At 36.7% G+C, this 22680-nt stretch overlaps 1 protein-coding gene across 19 annotated transcripts in view; it reads left to right on the top strand.

Annotated features, from left to right (window-relative positions):
• The window catches only part of GPHN (gephyrin), a 313923-nt gene that overhangs the window by 157675 nt on the left and 133568 nt on the right, over nucleotides 1-22680 (top strand). For 11 of the 19 annotated variants that reach the window (XM_052782422.1, XM_052782420.1, XM_052782415.1 and 8 more), the window contains exons 4-5: nucleotides 1044-1136; nucleotides 11271-11309. In XM_052782422.1, the coding sequence (XP_052638382.1) occupies nucleotides 1044-1136; nucleotides 11271-11309 (132 nt within the window). The remainder of the gene's footprint in view (nucleotides 1-1043; nucleotides 1137-11270; nucleotides 11310-22680) is intronic. The other 8 variants (XM_052782423.1, XM_052782421.1, XM_052782417.1 and 5 more) reach the window with 1 other exon arrangement.

Genomic DNA, 22680 nt, shown 5'->3' with positions numbered 1-22680 from the left:
AGCTTTTTTTAATCAGTATATTGCTCAGCTCTAATTTTATGGTAAATAATAAGCTTCTAGCCAACAGTCACCAAAACAGTTCATTCCTCCTCAATATAATACTCCAGAAACATAAATGTGCCCTAAACTTTTTCAAATAATGAGGTTTCTTTGCTAGAATAAAGATAGCTAAGTAATTGATCTGACTGATTTCTGCAGATGGTTACTTTACTGTGTAATACATGAGTGTACTTCATGTAACACAGCTGATTGTGAGCTCCAAGCAGACATTCTGTTGTTGTGCTAGCCCACAGTAGAGTGTGAAGGATAAGTGATATAATCATATGGAGACTAAATAAATTTTCTGCTTATGTCAAATTTTTATCACAGTTTGAAAACTAATTTAAAATGTTACTTGAAAAATGAATGCAAATCAAATTGAACACTTCTCTAGTATCATGAGTTCCCCAGTATTGTAGGTCACTGAATTTACATGACAGATTTATTAAGCTTTCTTAGTCCAGCCTTGGAATTGGTATACACAGTCCTACTGAGATGTTATAAGGAATGTAGAAAAGATGATTATAGATAATCTTTTGTGTTGCTGTGTGAAGTGTATTATTGCATCTTTTAGTAGATAAGCTTACAAATATGTGGTTCTTGCTTTTTTCAGGCTATTAAAAAGTGGAGTGCAGAAACCAAAGTTACTGAAATGGGCATACTCTATTAATATGTGTCAAAGCATTATATTTATATCTCAAACAGTGGTATAAATGAATAACTGTGAATTCTTGTTTTCCGTTTCAGGTCAAGAGATGGAGAACAGAATTTCAGTTTACATTTCTAAAAATACTATGATGGATACTTGAATTATTCTGTCATATGTTGGTTATAAATAGTGGTTTAAAATCTTTGTTAAAAAAGCTATGAGTGATTTTACAATTCCCTGTATTTATTGTGTGCATCTCTGTTTTTAAGACATTTCAAGTCTTCAGGTGTTTTCTGAGATAACTGTGTCCGATGTATTACTTGTTAGATCTGACAGGATTCACGTTCTCTTTCAGGAGACGCTGATAGATTGGTGTGATGAAAAGGAGCTTAATTTGATTTTAACAACTGGAGGAACAGGTTTTGCACCACGAGATGTCACTCCAGAGGTGAGATAGTCCTGGAATAAGAAAAATCTGCCCTTTGGTGTAGACATGTATGAATCTGGGGGAGGGGGGTGATATTTCCTCTGTAACTTTACTTTGCAGTATCTCTGGACAGGTCAAGTGATACACAGCTTGGAAGCAGAAAAAGCAGTAGAGAATATAGCACAAGAGAATTAGTTTAACCTTGGGGTCTGACCCAAAACGATTTTCAAACTAAAATGTGGCATAGTGTAATGGATTTCCAGTCCCCCTAAAAAACAAAATTCTAATGACTTTTGGGCATAATTTTCCTTACCACTGCAGTACAACACTGCTAAGCAAAAATTTGTTTGGCTTTTTTTGTGTCCTGCACAAGAAAAAATGGGATAAGAGAGATCCTTTAATTGTCCCTTGCAGGCTACTGCATTGATAACTACTGCGTTATAGGTTAGAGTGTGAGGCAGATAGTAGGGGGGAAAAATTCTGTGCAAAGCTGCTACTGATTTGCTTGACACCACATTGTCAAAAAAAGCTAAACAGGTACAGAGATGGAGGTAACCTGCACCAATAAATGTTGCACAGGAAATCTGGTTACATTCCACTTTTAAGGAGCTAAGGTAAGGAAAAAAAACAAGAGAAAGCTTAACCTAATAACCTCATGGCCATGAGTTGTCATATGAAATGACTGTGTGATTGATGTTGAAGTATTTTGGTATTTATGGTTCCAAATTAGATTAATATAAACTTTTAAAATCACATACTTTTTTTGGTTTGCTTATGGTCACTAAAGGGCAGAATTAAGATTGAGTGCCTGAAGTGTTTATTTCCATAATTTAACATCTTTAGATTTCTCTTAAGTACTCATGTAAGTTTTCAATTGCTTAGATTTTCAACTTAGTGTTGATTTGAGTTCATTACAACATTCCTACAATGCTTTTTACTTACAAATGTGTTCTGTCAACCACGGCTGCAGTTTAACTTTTTTCCATTAGGAATATAAAAATATTTTTTAATTCGTTGTATAACGTTAGTGTAACTAAACAAACATATAAAGAAAATGCTCCTGTATGTTACTTCTGATGTTTTTAGATTATATACTAGAAACCTTGGGTAACTAAAACCTAAGGGTCTGTGTATCAGAAAATGGGGACGGTATAAGGTGACCACAGTGTGCTAGCTAGTGGAACTGAATTTGCAGATGATTCACTGTGCTAAAGCAACACAAAATTGAAAAGTGCATTGGCTGAATTGGTCTCTTACTTGCAAACTAACTTAATGGTTTTGAAGATTGTATTCCCAGCACTGTGTAAAAGGAGGGCTGAATTTCTGCTTCAGTTTTCCTGATTTATTACCTTTATGCAGGGTCGAGCCTAGGCAGTAGTGCCAGAGGAAGCATTGCATCCAGTGCCAAAAATTAGCCACAGATTCTCAAGCAGCATTTGGGACAAGAAATAAACAAATGAGAACTCTGCACATGAACATCTAATATTTTCCTTACATTGCTTCATTGCTCGTACTCAAACTAATTAAGACAGGTGGTGATGATTTGTTTGATTAGTTTTGATGTTACAGTGAGCCATTTTAAAAATTATCTGAGTTGTTGAAGTGTCTTTAGACTATATAATAAAACCACATTGATATAAAAATCATTAATAACTTGTACTAAAGAAAAAATGCATTGTTTTTAAATGTAGTAGTATGCAAGACTTCGGTTGGTTATAACAGAATTATGTGTTCTGACTGTCAAATTATTCCCATACTTTGGAAGAATTTATATAGGACAGTATTTATTCACTTTTCACTCATTTAAGTTGGATTAACTTGCAAGACTAAACTTAAATCACAGTGGAGAGATCGAGTCCCAGTTTTTATTACGAAGTGGCAATGATAAGGTTTGTTCTTATGATAGGGTTTATTAGATCATTCATTCAAACAAATGTTTTTAAGGGAAGAAAATTAGTTTGCCAGTATGTGTCATAACAAAAACATACAAAGAAGCCTAAGCTTTGGCCCCGTATTTTATGTCTTTTGGGTCAATGGGAGAGCCAATTCAAAATGGAAAATTCATTATATCAACATGAAATATGCAATAGCAAGCCTTCAGAAAAACTTGGACTGATGTAGGAATTGGTTTTAATCTCTTCCGTGTATGGTGTTCGTCCAGCATGCTCTCCTCTCATTACTGAACTGATAATGAAACAATGTGATCATGATGACATTGTGCTATTGAGATGTCATCTTTAAGACATAATTTTAAAACTGGTAATAATTGAATCTGATACTGGAAGACATTTTAGCATTTTTCCTGAGAGTAGGGAGACTGGTCCCTCGGGTCATATTTCAGCTGGAATGATTCAGTCCTACTTCTCCTTAATCCTCCTGTACTTTCAATTAGAAAACAAGTTTTTCTGCTTTCTTTTCTGAGCATAGATACATAATTGCTATTGTACTGTACAAAATAAACTTAGTTCCTAAGAGTATTTACAGCCCAAAGAATTAATGTTAATTGAATTTTGTAATTATTAATTAAATTGAAACTAAGTGCCTAGCATAATGTATCTATTAAAAATAACTTCTTGAAACTTCAGAAATTTTTTATTAAGTTTAAAAAAAAATTACTCAGTTTCCCCATTCACTTTGGCTTTTGAACACTATATCAGAGTCATACCAAGTTCTTGCAGTTGTTTCAATGATGTGTAATGACTTTTTTTCATATAATGGAATAGATGATTTTAGGAATATTTGCAATATCTGATTTTCCTTACCTATCTCTGCTCCCTAAATTTATAGCTTTGGTCTAGTCGGTGGGGAGAAGCTTTTGAGTTAGTTGCTATGAGTCACATTTTGAGGGGCAAAGGTCAATTGAATTAAGCAGTGTGAATATCCTTCACTTCTTGTCTACACAGCTAGAAGTGATTAAATGCATGTGGATATTTAAAAACCAAAATTCACCCAATGGATGGTTGACTTTGAAGGAAACTGTGCTGTAGATTTTATTAGTGAATGCTGTAGTTCTTCATCTATTATGGCAGTTGGTAGTAGTTTGCATTTGGACTAAAGCCAAAGTGTAGGCTTAATTTTGTAGATACAACCACATTTTTTTTACAATCTTATTTTGCCTGTAATTTATGGGGGTAGTCTTTAAATCCATACTGGAAATGCTCATACAGTCTGCTTGTTGATTTAAAAAGTGTTTGTTGCTGGACAGAGATCAGGGCTTTACATATGGCCCAAGTTAAGTTATTTAGGGAACTTTTGTTTTATATTTCCAGATGCAAACATTTTTTCCTTGGAACTACAGTACTTGAGTGGTAGACAGTTACAGTTCTTACAGAATGTTAATGATAATATACATTATTTTTTGTGAAAAAATTTAAATAATGTGGCAGCATTTTTATCAATCACTAGGTATCCTTCTGAGATAGAAATGTATTTTCTGTATTGCTGTTGGTCAGTATGAAGGAGAAAGCAAAAATTTCATGTATACAGGTGCTCTGCGCAGTTTTCTGTCTTCTGTCTTCTCTACTTTTACATTTATTCTTTTGCAAAATTGTACATCCAAAAAATTCACTTTTCTGCCCCCTAACAAAGTCTTTCAGCTGTTTTCTTATCCTTCATCTCTAGTGTGGCTCGCAAGTCTTGTTTGCCCTGCTACAAGACTAACTTTATGTACTTATATAATACCAAAAGAAGTCAACTTATTATACCTCAAATGATGCTAGACATCCTTGAGCTGTGTTGCTATGTGTATTCACAAATAGTTCAGCCACACTGCAGATAATTGTCAGCCCTGAAATTTTAAGATAAGACTTTAGAAGAAGCATAGAAGAGCTCTCTTCCATCATGTAAAACCAGACAGATGTTTCCTTGCAGTCTTCCTCCTTTTCCAATGCTCTGGAAAAATTATGAATGCTCCTTTTGGTTCTTGCTGATTATATTCTTCAATATTTATAGACTGGTTTTAAATGTATTTAGAAACACACTTCATTTAATCTGACAATATATGCATATTTGTTTATTCTTTCATCAAAGTTCTGTAGTCCATGAAAAGAAATCATTGTTCTCTGGAACTCCCTCCTATTTGTCAGTATTTTTCTGAAAAAAGCATGCTCAGAATGAACAAAATACTCCAAACCTAGCCATACAAAAGCCATGTTTGGAGAGAAGAAAGTCTCTATTCTGCTGTGATATAAATTCTTTGTATATTCAGTTCAAAACTGCACCAGCATTTTTATAATTATTACCAATTGTAAATTTTCTATCACCTGGCTTTTCCCAGTTCCCTAAGGCATCTTTCACTGTTGCTGTTTCCCACATTTCTCCTTGGAATTCAGTGTGAGTTTTTCTTCAAATTCCATTTTATTTCCAAAGACTATTTTAATGTCTGTATCCTTCCATTTCTCTGTCCCAAGTAGTGTTGGCAACCCTCCTAATCTCTATTATTTGTAATTTTCATATGTTCTGTCTGTTTGTTTGCTTCCCCTTCAACTTCGTTAATGAAATAAGATGCTTGTGACACAACAGGTTACGTCATGTTATAGCCATACTCTCACAGCCACACGTGTTCCCCCCAGATTAACCCAAATCCACAGAGACATTTCAAATAACAATTTCCATTTAATAGGAAATAATTTAAACTAGAAATAGTATGTAGGTTTTTTTTGTCCTCCCTGGTTCAAATAGTGCCTTTCCAGAGCAGCGGGATTTCTAGTATTGTTCATTGTGGATATGGGAGTACTTCTGTTCTTCAGCAGTATTCAACTCATAGTGCCATACCAAAAAATCTCAGTGTTGTCACTGGGCCAAAAGAAACTAATTTTCTTTTACAAACTGTCACTTCAGGATGGCTCCACAGTGAGGAAGAATGAACTCTTCATCTCACATTAGTCATTTTGTGGTAGGAATACTATGAAATTGTCCAACCTCTAATTACCCAGGCTGTTGTTTCGGTTTTTCACCCTTCAATATTCACGGTATGCTGCAATTTAATAACCTTTTCCAGCATTTATTTTTGTAGTCTGTTTTAAGACTGAAGTTTTCCGTATCTCTTATTGGAGGTCTCACTCCCCGTGAAGTTTGATTTCTGTGTAGAGCTATTTATAATGAAGTGTGCTGTGTATGTATGATGTCTGATCCTCTAACTCACCATCAGACCTTTTGGGAACTATTGTTCTCCATATTTCTTAGAAAATTATGTTTCCAACCCGGCTTGCTCCTAAAGGGTCTGAATTATGAAACCTTGCCAGGTGCATCTAGGCAGCAGCTATGCTTAAATGGGATAGACTGCTCTGTGACAGGCTTCTTCCGAATTCTGTGGTACTCTGTTAAACGTTTATCAGCAACTCTAGAAGGTACCATTACCTTTTTCTTAGTCCTCCTGACAGTTCCTAGTTTGTATAATTAGGTCTTTATCCAGTTTGCTTTAATTTTTCAATAAAATGTATTATTTGAAACACTGTATTTAGTGTTATAAAAATCCAAATATATTTATGTGCCCTATTCATTTAGTTAAAAATTCTATAATTAGATTTTAAATCTTGTATTTGGAAGGCCTGTTATTACAGCAGAATTGAAATATTTAGTTGCAGAACATTTTTCACTAAACAACTATTACGAGTTTCGTGGAGAAGCAGCAGTATACAGATTATTTGCACTACACAGTACACCGTCAGGTTACAGAAGTACCTGTGTCTTGGGAAATTCCAAACCGATTTAGCTGACTTATGAAGTGCTAAGACGTGCACTCTCTCTTCTCTTGTTTGAGTTTCTCAGGAAAACTTGGTAACACACCAGCATCATGAAGAGCTTGGTTGTGCTATCAACTTCAGTCACTGCATGGAAACACCTGCGAGCTGCCAGGACAGCTATAGTGAGAAATGTGAGAGGGAAGGAAGCCAGATCCCATTTCAGCTCCATTTACTTGAATATCAGAGGTTACACAAAAATAGAAAAGAACCCCCTCACCCCACCCCCCCCAAAAAAACCCAAAACAAAATAAGGAGGAAATATACGCAGAGAGCGCATTCCTGAAGAATGCTTATTTTGATAAATAAAGAGGGCTTGGTAAATTCTTGATATTCTGCTACATAAACAGCAGTGTTGAACATGTTTCTTTGTGTATCCAGCTGAGATACTGGATTAAAAGAATCTGTGTGTCTCAACTTGTTTCTGTCTAGATTTCCCAACACGGAGAAGTATAAAGATGGGAGGGGAAAAAAAGGAACAGGAATACAGAGCATACTTTTGTCTCTGTATATGGGACTGACATGTCTAAAATAGAAAGCTGCATGTTTTTCTGACATTCCCTTTTTAAAAAGCTTCAAATGTCATAATGGATACAGAAAAAGGTCAAAAAAAATGTGATGGCTAGGAGAGATGCTTTCTGTGAGAGTTACACAACTCAGTCTGTTTAGTTTATCATAAAGAACACTGTTTTTTACCTGTACTTTCTTTGGGAAATAATAATGTAAGGTACCAACAGCTTGCTTAGTCTACTAAAGACAATTTTAACAATAGCTGGTAATAGGAAGCTCAAACCAGAAAAGTCAAATAAGAAAATCATCATAATGGCAGGTTTTTATGTGTTTGGGTTGGTTTCTTTGTTTAACAATGAGAGATTAATCACACAAATTCCCTAAAGAAGAGCTGTATTCTCCATTTTAATTCTGTCAAATCAAAAGCAATTGATTGTGGGAGAGGTGGCTTATAAAACTCAAGTTATCTTGTACTCCATGCAGAAGTCATGGATGATGTTTAATGAGTTATCCTGTGTGGAAGGCCAAACTAGATGATAGCCTATTGTAGCCTTATGTTCTGTATATGTTAAATGAGAAGATAGTTTGAATCAAATGGATCCTGAAATTAATAAATAAGCAATTTTGTTTCCTGCATCCAAAAGGATTACATGAATTGCTTCTCTGTCTCTTTTTTGGAAATGCAAAACTCTGATAATATTAGCTGAGGATGCTGGGGCAAATATCTTTTAAATTCTTTAACTAATGTATTAGCCTTCTGTGTAAAGTCATCTGACCATCATATCCAAAAGATAATACTAATAGAATTCCTGTTAAGCAATTGGGTATTTTTGCCCATTTGAGAATCAACTTTTATTTGCTTTATTTTAGCTTTCCTTAGTACTCTCAAATAGCAAATAGAAGTTCTGTTTTCTCTTTCAAACATGTATGAAACATTTGCGAGCTCTGTTGAAAAGAAGAAAACAGTAGTAAAACAGCAGTAAGGAATTTGAATGTTTCGTAGAATGAGAAGCTAAGCCATAGCAATGAGCCAGGAAATCTCACTTTTTTATCTTAAATTTCGCAATTAAGTTTTTTATTCCAAGGTAATTTCAGAATGGAAGTTGGAAGAAGACTCAGCATATCCTATGGGTGGACAAATGGTTCATGTCCCAGTGATCCCAAATACTTTCAAAAATACACCCAGAAGAACAATATGATTATAATTTACTTTTTATTGGAGTAAAGAAAAGGTTCTCCTGTTGGTATTACTGGTGCCTTTTAGCTGTGTTTTCACTGTAGGGACCATAGCTCATATGGACATCTCTGTTAGTTTAAATTAACTGGCTTGGCTCCTATTAGCAGTGTAGCCACAACAGTGGATAGATCTTTCAGTCCTTTCTGTAACTGGGAGAGAAAAATAAGCCTGCCTTAGGACTTCTGCATAACAAAATTTTCAATTTGGAACTTTTGGAATTTTTTTCCTCTTAGGCGTTTCTAAAAATAGTTTCCATTAAAACATCTCTTTACAGCAGATAATAGGGTATTGAACAAAATTAAACATCAGGTTAAGGCAAAATAATCTTGAAAACATTGTCAGGCCTGGAATAATGCAATTCTTGCCCTTAATGTGTAATTTTTTTCGGGTCATGGTCTATTACAAAGAGTTTAATAAAAACTTAATACGGAGAAAATTAAAAAAAATGTATAGACACGTTAGGAAGACTTCTCTGTGAAGGCATCTTAAAGAAATGATAACTAGAGAGCAAATACTGGTTTGGATTTAAGATGTATCAAAAATTGAGTGAGTTAGTCCTTTTGACATAAGCACACCAGAATAGCAAAGTGACTCACTATTGAAATAGTTGATCATTAAAACTAATACTTATTAAAGAGTAGAGAATTTCTCATTTGCTCCTTGCCTGCTGTGTAGGAGCTTTTCCAGCCACTAAGTGGAAAGAAACTAGAAGGGTCTTGGAAAGCAGCTGGCTTCAGTAGTTATTCTTAGGATTGTAACTAGTCTTTTGCCTGCTTCTGCTAATTGCTACCACATGGAGCAGTGAAGCTTTAGCAAAATGTTGACTCAGTGTGAGTACCAGAATAGAAAACCAAAATGACTATTGTCACACTCAGGCATGAAAGTCTTATCAGTTACGGACAAGAAAATAATTACTTTTTAATCTTAATTTAGACCATATTTTAGCTTCTTGTCACTTCATGCATATATTCTTCTTCCCAATTCTTTTGTAATGAGAATACCCAAATTAATAGTGAGGTGCATGATTTACTATTGATTATTTATTATTGACATTTATACTTTCAATAGATTTTAAAAGTCCATCTTTTCCTACACAAATAAACATTTTCTTATGGTTCGCTGAGATCAGTTTGTCATAGTTCATTTTCATTGAGCCTTGAAAGATCTCCCTTTGGAGAGGAAGTGCTAGCAATTTTGTTCTTGATGTGGTGCAGCTAACTGTAGTTGCTGCTGGCCATAAAATTACAGGATTTTATAAAGCTGCCAATGCATGCTCTAAGTACTCTACAGTATTAATACCTGCTCTGGTTCAGCCAGTGTGTGCTGTTCCTGGTTGGTTTACGCCATTACAAATCATATGATGGAAATCTCTTGGTCTCCTCTGCCTAAATTTCCTGTCATTTTGTTCTAAGCCCAAATAGTAGTGTTTGATACAGGAAAGTTTGGGTGTGGAAGAAATTCCTGTTCTATCACCCCAAATTCTAAATTTGAATTTATATTAACCTCTATTATTCCTGTGCCTTGCTCAGCTCGGAGGAGAATGAGTGGCTGATACCCCAGAGGATCAGTATGTTCTGTCAGCTTAGCCTATTACTACTGTATTCCTTAAAAGCTTTGTTGTGAATGAGTACATGGCAAGTGCATATGGATTCTGTCTCTGTGACCTTTCCAAATCCTAATTCAGCAGTGCACAGCAGAACTAATGATTCCTTTATTGTGTCTAAGGTTCTCTACAGTTTCCAGGAGAGGGAAGAGTTGCCTTCTTGTTGCATATTATTGCCTTATCAAAGTGACATGTAGGTTTTCAGTGTTACCACTAAGAAGTTAAAGCACAGACGGATATGTACACACACGATGTGGACTTCTAAGAGGACAGAAATAGTGAGGTTTGATTCTTGGTCAGTTGACTTTTAGTTGCTAGGAAGATACTTACTGAATAAAAAGACTCGTGACTGAAATGACAAATGAGTTAAATTACTGGATTTTATTACTGCTGGGATTTTCTCAGTTCTTATATACCAGAGTTTCTTACATGTTTCTGAAATAGAGCAGCAGCTAAGATTTCTGAAACATGGTTTAATTTGTTTAAAAAACCAACCATGTTTAATAACAGAGTGCTTAAGTTAAAGAGAAGAGGAGATTCAAGGTAAAAAAAGGTGTTGATAAGTTTCACAGTTTTGCAACTCTTGCCATAGAAGAGGGTTACCCCAGAAGACTCATAAGACTAATTCTTTTCATTAGAATGTGGGTGTATGTAAGCCAAATTCAAACACCAATCTACACTAGTGATAAGTAACAGTTAATGACTTCTTCAGTTTATCTCACAAATGGCCGGCAGTGGCTAATGGGTACTCCTGTTCATCTTCACAAGCTATTTTGCAGTGGATGTGGGAATGAGCTCACAAGAACATCCCCTTTCCCCTCTTATACACCTTGTGCTAGAGGTAAGTGTGGTTTTGGGGAATAAGGGTGGGATGTCATGAGATGAAAGTGATGTGGGCTTCTTAAGTTTTTTGCAAACCTCAATAAAGGCATGTATCTGGGGATGGGCAAAGATTCAGTTGAATTTTTATTTTTTGCCCAAAGAGATTACCCAGTCCTAATTTGACATGCTTTCCTTGAACTGGGAGTCAGAAATCCCTTTTCTCTTCTGTTTTTCTGCTGCAGAAATTCCCAACATTCCCATTATGTGGGCTCCAGAGAGGGGTAAGCAACATCTTCAATCCCACCCAATCATTTCCAAACTAATTCTTTGCTAGTATTTTTTTGCTTTTTTAATCATCATCAGAAACAGATTTTAGACACATTTTTCCCATTTGTTTGATTTTCTTGTGGATTCTCATATTTTTGTTTTATAGGAAGGTCCCATGGCCTCCCCAAGTGCTAGGGTCAGACTCATCTGCTGTTTCCATTTGTGTGCTATTCTCCTGTGGATTTTCATGGTTCACTCTGATCTAATGATATTACCAGAGGGTGAGCATCTAGATTCTTGGGACTGTTTCACTCATGGTATCCTAAGTTATTGAAAAAGCACTGCCACCCTGCTGCCCTGCCAATTGGTTGGCAGGCTTATGTTTTGTCCTTGCTGACAGTCGCATCTGATTATTCATGGGCTTTGGTCTTTTGCTGCCTTGCCTGTCTGGGGACTGCCTGGCATTCACTACTCTCTTTTATTCTCTCTACCTGCTGGCTGTGTGGCGTTGTCCTCCTGAAATCTTGGCCCTTTGCCTGACTGGCATTGCCTCTTGACCAGCTAATTGCTTGACACTGACTACCTACTGCCCGGTCCATCTGTTGAACGGCATGTATCGCCTCCTTAATGTCCTTTCGATCTGATTGCACATGGGCATTGGCCTTCCGCTGCCCTGTCTCCTGCTCCGAGTTCCTGGCATCACCTTCCTGCTGAGTGCATCTGCTGACTTTGTGGAATTGCTCTTCTGCTGCTTGGCACACCTGCTGACTGTTTGGTACTGCTTTATCGACTTGCTGAATGTCTGGCATTCTCCTCCTGCCTTTTCACCTGATCCTTGAATATAGTGTCCCCCTGCTGCTCTTTGAGTCTGCTTACTCACCGATACTTGCTCTTTTGCTGTCCTGTCCACTTGCTTTTATGCCTGGCATTTCTATCATATTGTCCTGCCCACCTGCCTAGATTTTATTTCTAAATATGCATAAGTCTGAAAAAATTAAGAAGAATTGCAAAGAATGGGGAAAAAATACCGTCTGGCTTCTTCATGATCTGATTCAGTTCAACATACCAGGCAAAAACTGATCTCAGTACCAGCATCCAGCTTTTTCATAGAACTGCTCAAAACCCTTTCCCTCCTTACAAAAAAAAAAGCTGAATTGTATTTAGTCTGCTTCCATCACTTCATTTGGTAGGTACTGTTCAGTAATACTGTATTCAATATTAAATTCTGTAGTAATTAAGTACTAAAACACATCACTAAAATTACTTATGGTAATTCGCAGAATCCATGGAAGGTAGGTAATAACAGGGGGAAAAAACAACCCATTGCTGAGGCTCAGAAAGATTAAGGTTTGAATGTAGAGCTATGTTCAGTAACCACAGTGGATCAAAGGAGCTAAACAAGAAATTTTGCAAATCTTTTTAATTTAAAACACAAGGTTGCAGCTAATCTAACAAAGCCATTGGATCAGTACAGTATTACCAAACCGCAGTGTGTCCTAGTTGCTGCTTCCTACTCTTTCTGTACTGGGAGAATGGTCAATTGCCAGTTTACAGAAACCTTCCGTCATTCCCTCACAGATTAAGAACAAGGAATGACTACATCTGTAAGATCCATAGTAAGGGAATAAATCATTGTCATAGCTTAGAGTAAGAAGCAGAATTTCCTGCCCCTTCTTTTAATTCAACTTACTTGACCTCTCTTTTCCTAGCTCTGCCACAGTTTCTAGTTTATGAGTGTGTGTGGTTTTAATTATGCTTTTGAATCCAGTACCAACTAGGAACTGGAGAGAATATTCTGTCATAATGAACCCTGTTGTAATTTCTTAATAGATTCTTTCTACACTTAAAATAATTGTATGTTATATTCTTTTAACTTTAGCTTTTAATCTCTCCAGGTATGTTATTACTACTTTTGCTATGTTCAGAGATACCCTAAATAAGCAAAATGATGTCTACCCATACAGGCAGGGCAGCGTCCCTTGAGTCAGTAGCCTCTTCCACCTGTGCAAGACCAGCTGTTGAATTGGGGCAGTGGGAGAGCACATTGCTCCCATGCTCCTGACACCAGCTTGCCCTTGTGGAGGATGACTCCCAGTACAGCAGTGTTCTGAGTGAGAGCCAGCAGGAACCTTCTCCCAGTTTTCACATTAACCTCTAGAAATTCAGTAAACTTATATTCTGCTCTGAGGAACTGGAGGACACAAATGTCCACCTTTACTCCCTTACAGTCTCCTAGGCTCTCCTGTCCTTTCTGTTCTCAGCCTTTCCAACCCTCTCTTGCTTTTCCAAGCATATTTTTTTCACAACTTTGTAAACTCTTAAAAACAGTAGGCTGGCAGTCTCTCACTTCCCACCAGCTTCACGCTGTTGAGGGGTCTGGTGACAAGAACAGATCTCAGTGGCAATTCACTTTATCCAAGCTTTAACTCCCAGTGTTAACTTTGCTGCTTCCCTAGAATGTTGTTTGAGAAGTGACATCCGATGCTGGAAAGGGAGGAGATATATTCAGTCTAGCATTGCAGGGCCGCAGGACGCTGCTGGAACTCACTTCTTATCCCAAGAACCATAAGTCATTTTTCCATGTATCAGATTAGTTATTTTTAATATAGTTTTTAAAAAATCAATATTATATCAGAAAAAAATGCTAGTTTTCAAATGATATTCAGGTTATATAAACTTTAAATGCCAAAAAGCATCAGAAACTGGAGGAAAATAAACACAATGCTTTTTCTTGAATGTATGGAATTTTCTTGGTTGAAAATTACACCTACCAGAGACTTGATGCAGTGCTGTCTCAGACAGCTTCACTGTAGAATACCCAGGTAAATCGGTTTTCCATCTTGCATCTGATGAAGTTATGGTACAATATTTTAATCAGTTAAATCTATGTTAAGTTGAAAGAATACACTGTAGATTTTGTCTTATAAATGAGTAAAATTTTCATTGAAGAAACAATGAAAAATTTGCACACAAAGCCCTGGGAATAACATCATATCTATCAAATCCCTGGAACAATGAAATACAACATTATTGTGTCTTTTTTTTTTTTAATAGTTTTTTTTTATTTGTTTTGTTTTGGTTTTTTTGTTTTAAGGTATTCTTTAGTCTATCCTGTGTGCTTTTCAACAAAATACTAGCTTCTGGAAGAGTCATGAAGAGCTACAAGTCTTCCCAGCTATAGTTCCCCTTTCCAGGATGACTAAATTTCCTGTTACCAGCCTAACTGTATCTCAGTTTTATTTCCCCATTAGACTCTTTTCCTTCCTTATTATCTTTGATAAAAAAACTTGTTACATTTCTCATAGTCATTTCCTGAACTACTCTGTCTAAATCCTACAAATTATTTGTCAGGAGAGTGTTTTTCATATATCCTCTTCTCACTTCAATGCAGTATTTAAATTTCATTAAAATTTTTACAGTTTGCTTTCTTTATTCTTCTCTCTTTTCTAAAGGTATCCTTTCTGATGATAGTCAGCATTGTAGCATCTAAGCAGCTAATTTCTTCAGTCGTTTCTGAAAAGAAAACAAATTCCTAACTAATATAGACAGGTCTTCTGCTCTCAAAAAGAAAGACAGGTATATAATTATTTTGCTACCCTTGGGATTTCCAGAAGGTGTTCCACTGCCCTGATCCATTTAATCACTGCTTTCAGTTTCAGTTGAAGTTTTCCATTCTTTTAAGAATAACGTGTCTGACAGTGACTCATATCAGCTTGGAATTCAGATTTTATTATGTCTGTATGTCGCTTCTGGATCCAGTTTGAAAAAATTACTTCGTTAATTTTAGACAAGAATGCCTCAGATGATACCTTTTGTGCTAAAGAACATACATGCCTTTTGGTTTATGCATTGTCATCAGTGATGAAGGCTTTTGCTGTCATAACTCATGTAACAATTTGCTTGAAGGTATATTGATTCCAAGTAAGCTCCAGTGTCTCTCTACTGTTATCTCTTTAGTTAGTGGGTAAATAGCTTTTGTTGGAAAAATGCAGAGATAGATACACAAAGCACATGTAAGAAGCAAGATGATACTGTTTTTACATTGATTACTTCTGAGCATTGGAATTTATAACCCATGATTTTTTCTTTTATTCTGATTAATATATTTGGGAAGATTTAAACACTCCATCCTCTGCATTGCCTTTTCTTAAAACGTCCTTTGGAGTACAGGCTAGGAAAGGGTGTTTACGTGGTTTTAACTGATAGTCCAGTTTTAACTGATTCCTTGTTAAGATAATATCCATGGGTTGAAGTTAGTGAATTTCCTTGGTAAATTAAACTGATACATTCACTGAGTTTATACATGGAAGAAAACCCAGTCATCCATCCTTCAATGACTTGCAGAATTGTTCCCTCCAGTATATTTTTCTGTTGTTCTGCCCGGCCAGGTTTTAGAGTTTGAAGCTGGAGCTTCTTTCACTTGGGAATTTGATGAAGTCAGATAGATGTCATGGTTCAGAAATTTTTTCTGAGACTGCACCTAAACGTCTGTTTGGTTAGTCCTTTACTGCTCTCATAATACATCACAGCAATACTAAATAATCTTTTCCACCCTCACTGTTTGCTTTCAGGAAATATGTGTTCACCTTAATTAGGCTTTTTCTTCTAATCTTTTTTGCAGATAGACTGTAGTATTTAGGAAATAAGCTTTATTTTGTGTAGTGTTGCAATCGTGCATCACTCAAGTGGCAGATTTTGCAGATTTCAAAGCTGAATGAAACCTATACATTGCGCCATTTCTTTGTCTGAGTTTTTGGGCTACAGCTCCCTTTTGAAGAGTCAAAAATGATTGGGTTATTGCCACTTCTTTCTACAAGCTGACCAGTTCTTCCTTTCAAACCAAATAGTGCTTATGTATCCAGTGGTATACAGAATTAATCCATAAAGAGCAAGGCCTAAAACCACAATCTCTCTCAAACTCTTCTACAGTTCATGCAAGTTTTACTGATTTCTACTGTTAAGCATTGGTGGTTCCTGAATGAGAAGAACAGAGAAGGGCACAAAGTTCCTTTAGATGTCTGTCTCCTAGGGATTTTGTTTCCTGCAGCATCTTAATGAGAAGCTGCTGTCAACTCATCATCACTCTTTGCAGGCAAGGGGGAGTCTGTAACAGCAGAGTTTTCTTTTGACTTTTTTAAGCATAACAAGGATGGATTTACTAACCTAGCTGGAACTTGTGGGTTTTTCTGAATTAATAGCTTGTCACGTTGTTAAGACAGCTTAATATTTTCCCCATAAATGTTTTGTGGCTTTATTTCTTTTCCTTGTTAGCTTTTTTAAAGTGAAGCGGTTTTTATTTAATTCGTTTAATCAGACACATAGTATTGAGCAGCTAACATTAGGTGCATATGATTTCTATGTTATTCTGAATTAGTCTTCCATTGTCCATATACGTTATATAGAAATACTGCTGTCTGATTTTTTACTTAAGTTAAGCTGCTTAGAGCTATGATGTTTGTAGTTGCTGTTCTCTTGAGTGTGAACACATTGCTGTGGTAGTGAGCTGCTTAGCATTTATTGCAAGAGTGCGGTCCTGTGTACATTTTAATTACACAGAGGAAGAACTAACTTTTTCCCTGTGCCTATCTAAGAATCTCTTCTGCCTTACCAGTTGTTGAAAGCTACCACTTTTCTCAGTGATCCACTTACACACTGCTAGAATAAAAATCAGCCTGCTGAAAAAGTTTGGACAGAGTGAATTTTATTAAAAAGCAAGAAGATTTTTCTGCACAACATGGTCTGCTGCTTCAAGCACAGCAGAAGTGTATGTGAGGGGAGGTGCTTATATACCTATGTTGCTCTATCTGTATTAATGAAAAGGTGCCTACATTATAAGAACTTCAGGGTTTTGAAGTTAAGAGTTGGGCAGTTAGGAAGTAAACTGACAGAATTTGTCTGTACAATGCAAAGTTGCATTAATGTGAAAGCATTACTCTGTCATGGCTGAGTAGTGTCAATAAATGATTGAACTGGTTTTAGCTAGTGCATGAAAGATACTGTAACGTCTTCTAAAACTGGAAGAAACTGATGTTTTGGATACAGAAACGTGTATTGAAAAGATCTTAGGAACAGTGAAATAAAGGGAAAATGTTTTACACTGGATTTTGTTATATTGTTAACTATTATTGTTAAGTATTGTAAACCATTAATTAAATACTAAAATCAAATTCCAGAGGAAAAGGTAAACTTTATATATTTAATACTCCTCATTCAGTGTAGATTAGGAATTTTGCTGTCTTCCATTTCAGTGCTCTGTGCTGCAGCAGTCTCAGCAAAGTACTTTCCATCTTCCCATTGAGAAACCTTTTCATCCAATTGTTTCCATGACAATCTTGGAGAAAAAAAAATGTGATTTGTGCCAGGAGTTAAATAATCCTGTATAGGAAATTGTTTGACAGAATGCACAGTAGGTCACTTTGGCTTTCAAAATCTGTTCGGTTGTTCAGTTCCAATGAACGCATCATTCGTGTGTGCCTACATTGACAACTGTTGAGACTCTGAACACATGAATTGCGTCACTGGATCTCATGAAAGAATCCTTTCTCTGAGTTTTTAGGTTATGGCAGAAGTACTTTAAAGCTGTTGTTATTAGAGGTGCTTTATCATTTACTTAGAGAGTAAAGATTCTGTGTGAGGGAATCTTAAGCGAAAGTAAAGTACTTTTTGTAATTCTAGTATTGCCGTGGTATATTATTGAAAAATTATCACTCAGTAGTCCATCCTTTGTAGTGTAGAAGGTGTATTTAGGAAAGTGGGGTTTTTTAATCTTCAACATTGATGATTTGAGATCTGAAATTGTTTGGAGGAGCTACTTTACCTGTGGCAGAAACTGACTAGAGTTTTAGAAGTACAAATATTTCATATGCAATATTTGCTCTTGGCAGAAGGTAGCAAATGATAGGAAACGACATACAACATTCTCAAAAGAAATGAGTTCCACATCTCAATCTCAGTAGCAAATGCATTGGAGCTAAAGCTTTGCAAAATATTTATTTAGAGAAGTGAAATTGCAAATAAAAACTTTCGTTTTTTTCACTGCCCAAGAGACTGGGCAAGTTCTTAAGAGAAAACAACGTACATTTCTACCTGGTGGCCTCATTCTTTGTGTGTACTGATGAGGATCTCTAAGGAATAGTGTCTTTTCCTGTGATACTAATATCACAACTAAGCAAAAGTAACAGGTTTGTTTCTCTTATGTAATTCTAGACTTCATTGCTTAATATACTCCCCCCCCGCCTCCTCCCCTATGTATAAAGAATCCAAGTTTGGCACCAGTTTTGTATGAAATGAAGCTAACTGTACTCTGACTCCCCGTTGGTATAGATACAAAGTCTAGAAGATAGTACACATAACCAGAAGCACTGTACAGGGTATTGTTTTAATGAGACAGTGCTCCCTAGTTACTATACCGTTAGTTAAAGCGCATTACATTGTGGGTTGCATTAATTGTAGAATTCTTATTGATACTCTTATTGTGGTATTTTAAGTATTCTTGTTGATACTCATTTCTCTCATTTCTGCTGTATGGTTCTGTGATTTTCAGACAACAAAACTTTTTACTTCTCAGGTTTTCCACTTCTTAAATTTTTTAAGAATTTTGCAAAAGTTGTGCTGGATTGCGTAGAGTTTTACATTTTATATTAAATATAAAGCAGTTTGGAGTAACTGAGGGAAAACTTACAAGAATAATAAAGATCAATAGATAAAACTTAACAGTGTTTTTGTAATAGCAGAATGGTGTCACTACCTTTACCAGCAAGTCTTCAGCTGTAGTACTTTTATTGAACAGCAAGGGATTCATTCTTACATGAAGTGGAGTTGAAGTGGGAAGCACAGCAGCTTGCATATGCAAAAGAGGTCTGAAAAAGGAAGTAGGCACCTGACCCTTCTTTGTAAGCAAGTGCAGTGGCTTGTTTGCAGCTGTTGTTTTAACAAGCTAATCCTCCTGACCTCTCCACCTTTCCAAATACTCTGCCTTTTGACACTGGCTTAGCAGAAGCCATTATACAGCTGTAACATACTGCATCTGGTGGGCTGCACACATCTTCATAGACCCTAAATGCATTCCTCATAGTGCAGAAAAGCATTTAGTAAGCATTTTTTTTTGTTTGGTTAACTATTTCTGAAAATGATTGTTCTACTGGTTTTATGACAGTGTAAGGGGGTGGGCAGTATCATAAAATTAAGATCAGTTTGTATGACATAAATATTTTATACACATTTACTATCTTAAAACTTTGTTTAGCAATCAGGATTTAAATAATAATAATAATTATTATTATTATATACTTAATATATATTAGAAGTGATATTTAGAAGATGCACGTGGTTTGGTTGCCCAGATGCATCAATTTCAGTAACATTTCTATTACACAAATGGGGCAGGCAAATCAGTGATCTATGAAGTTTATGTAAATCAAATGCAACCACGTTTAGCTCAAAACTTAGATACAAACCTAGTGAGGTGCAAGAACAAGTTAGAAATTCCACAGTGTTGCTTTCTCTAGTATATTCATTTAAATTTTCAGCTTCTTTATTGTGTATAAAAATGTGAAGCATCCTCCCCAAAATGTTTTGCAAGCTGTACATAAACATGAAACTGAGTGTTATGAAGTAAATCTTTTGATTTCAGTTGAAGAAAACAAGCTCTTTTAAGGAAAGTTGGAATAAACACTGAAATCTTTGTTAACTAATATACACTTAGGTAATTCTTTGTTTACAAAAATAACTATCATTGGAGTCCAACTATTAAAAATTAAATATATTCATGGCTTGATCATGTATAAGTTGTTGAGTATTGTCAGAGATACCTCTACCAGCTAGTTGTTTTTTACGGTCATATACACAGTGGAATTGTGCTGATAGAATCATTTCCTGATATTGATTTATAAACAAGAAAGACATTGAATTAGCTCCTGACCTCTGAGTCTCATGCCATAGGCATTAGGTTACAATAAATAGTTTGATGAATCCCAGTGAAGAGAGCAAGGGAATTTGGAGGGGGCAAGTTGCGGGCAGAGGGAATCATGGATGTGGGGGGAAGTAGATAAAACAGAGTCTGTATTGAATCTAATCTAACAGCAGTTATTGCTGTGACACTTTTGTTCCTCACCCAGAAAAATTCTGTAGAGTCATTCTGTGATGTTTGGGATCTTGGTGGCAGCAGAGTCACTGCCAATATACTGAGAATGCAAGCAAACTTCAAATCAGCATTCTTGTGCTGCAGAATTATTGTCAGTGGAAATGCATTATTGGTGCGTGCAGATACACCAGCTTGTAGAGTTCGGTTTTAGTTGGCTACGTTAATCAGGCTTTCATCCACCTTTGGCTGTTTGTAGATTTGAGCTGGGAGAAGAAAAGGAAAAAGAACATGTAATCAGGTCAGTTATTGGTGGAATATGTACCAAGCTCACCACTGATAAGAGGGAAAGGCGATAGACTAAGCCACCCTAATATGTGTAGAAATATTTTGTTTTATTTTATGTAAAATAATTCTATAAAAGTGGGAGAGCTCTCAGCGTGTGTCTATGTGTGTCTGACACACATAGCTGCATTTAACATCAAAAAGACCCAACAAGAACATCAAAACAGAGACTCACCAGACTCAGGCTGAGTTTCTTACTGTACATTAAAATTGACAGAAGCCTGGATGGTCACTTCATGAGGAGGAACAAACACACGCATCACGGGCAGCACTGACCAGATTACTACCTAGCCACCACCAGTCCATCCTGTGATCCCACACATAGTGGTTGGTGCTTACTTTAGCCTAATGTCAGTTAACCTCTACTACTCTGGGACTATAAAACCATTGAGTTTTTACAGGCCTACATCATTAGCACTCATGGATAACTTATTGTTGAGGAAATTTATTGTCGTGGATATGAATCTGTCAAAAGCTCTAGAATGACAGCAAACACCTACTTCTGGGATCCACCCTGTCCAGAAGCAGCTATTCATTGCCCTCTGGACTTACATGGATCTGTGACAACTACTTGACATCAAGAAGTCAGTGATAATCATAACTGCATACATGTGAAAGGACAGCCATTGCATGGTGTATCTCTAGCTGCAGACCCCAATGATGTGTTAGGGCCACTATATTGTTAGAAAGATAATAATTTTGATGACAAGTTGAGAGACTTCTACAAACCTGCTTGACTTTGGTTGCTTTGCAGCAATAGCATATGTGAATGGTTTTATCCATTTCTCAAATTAACTGAGCAATTAGCCAAAGAAATTTGATTTTGGAGAACATCAGAGAGCACGGTTCCTGTCAAGCCTTCCATCGATAAAAAAGACACAGAATATCATCACACAGGTTATTGGGGGCATGGAATAAGAAAAATTTAAGGAAAGACAGCATGATGGTGAGAATGAGTGACTCAAAACAGATCCTTATCCAAAAACTTTTCAGTGTATTGAAAGAAAGCAGCTGCTGCAACCTGTATTTCTTATTGTACTAAGAGAAGAAATAGATAAGTGGTTTTTAGGTGAGAAGCTCTGATCAGTCTACCTCCATGTAAGCTCTGTTTTCTCCCCTGCAACATAAGAGTAGGGAAGTAGACAATAAGCTGAAATACCTGACTTGTGAATAGAAATTACAGGCACACGTGTTATCTCCATCAGAGGTATACTGAATAACCTTGAAGAAGGTATCTCATCTCCAAGCTGAGAGATGCAATTTTTGTTCCTAAAGTATGCACTTCTTAAACAACTGGTTGAGAGATGAGCCTGGGGGCAGCGTGCCGATGTTAGGGGTGGATTCGATGACCCAGCTCAAATGCATATATGCCAACGCACGCAGCATGGGCAATAAACAGGAGGAGCTGGAAGCCATTGTGCAGCAGGATAGATATGACTTAGTCGCCATCACGGAAACATGGTGGGATGACTCCCATGACTGGAGTGCTGCAATGGATGGCTACAAGCTCTTCAGAAGGGACAGGCAAGGTAGAAGAGGTGGTGGGGTGGCTCTCTATGTTAGGGAATGTTTTGACTGTTCAGAGCTACACGATTCTGATGACAAGGTGGAGTGCTTATGGGTGAGGATGAGAGGGAAAGCCAATAAGACAGATATTGTGCTGGGAGTCTGTTATAGACCGCCTGACCAGGTTGAAGAGACGGATGAATCGTTCTACAAGCAGCTGGCAGTAGTCTCAGAATCGTGTGCCCTTGTCCTTGTGGGGGACTTTAACTTTCCAGACATCTGCTGGAAATACAACACAGCAGTGAGTAAACAATCTAGGAGGTTCCTGGAGTGTGTGAAAGATAACTTCTTGACACAGCTGGTGGGTGAGCCAACCAGGGGAGGAGCCTTGCTAGACCTGTTGTTTACGAACAGGGAAGGACTGGTGGGAGGTGTGATGGTTGGAGGCCGTCTTG

Source organism: Harpia harpyja, chromosome 3, assembly GCF_026419915.1.
Source record: "Harpia harpyja isolate bHarHar1 chromosome 3, bHarHar1 primary haplotype, whole genome shotgun sequence".
NCBI classification, from domain to species: Eukaryota; Metazoa; Chordata; class Aves; order Accipitriformes; family Accipitridae; genus Harpia; species Harpia harpyja.
This window is presented reverse-complemented; position numbering and strand designations above follow the sequence as displayed.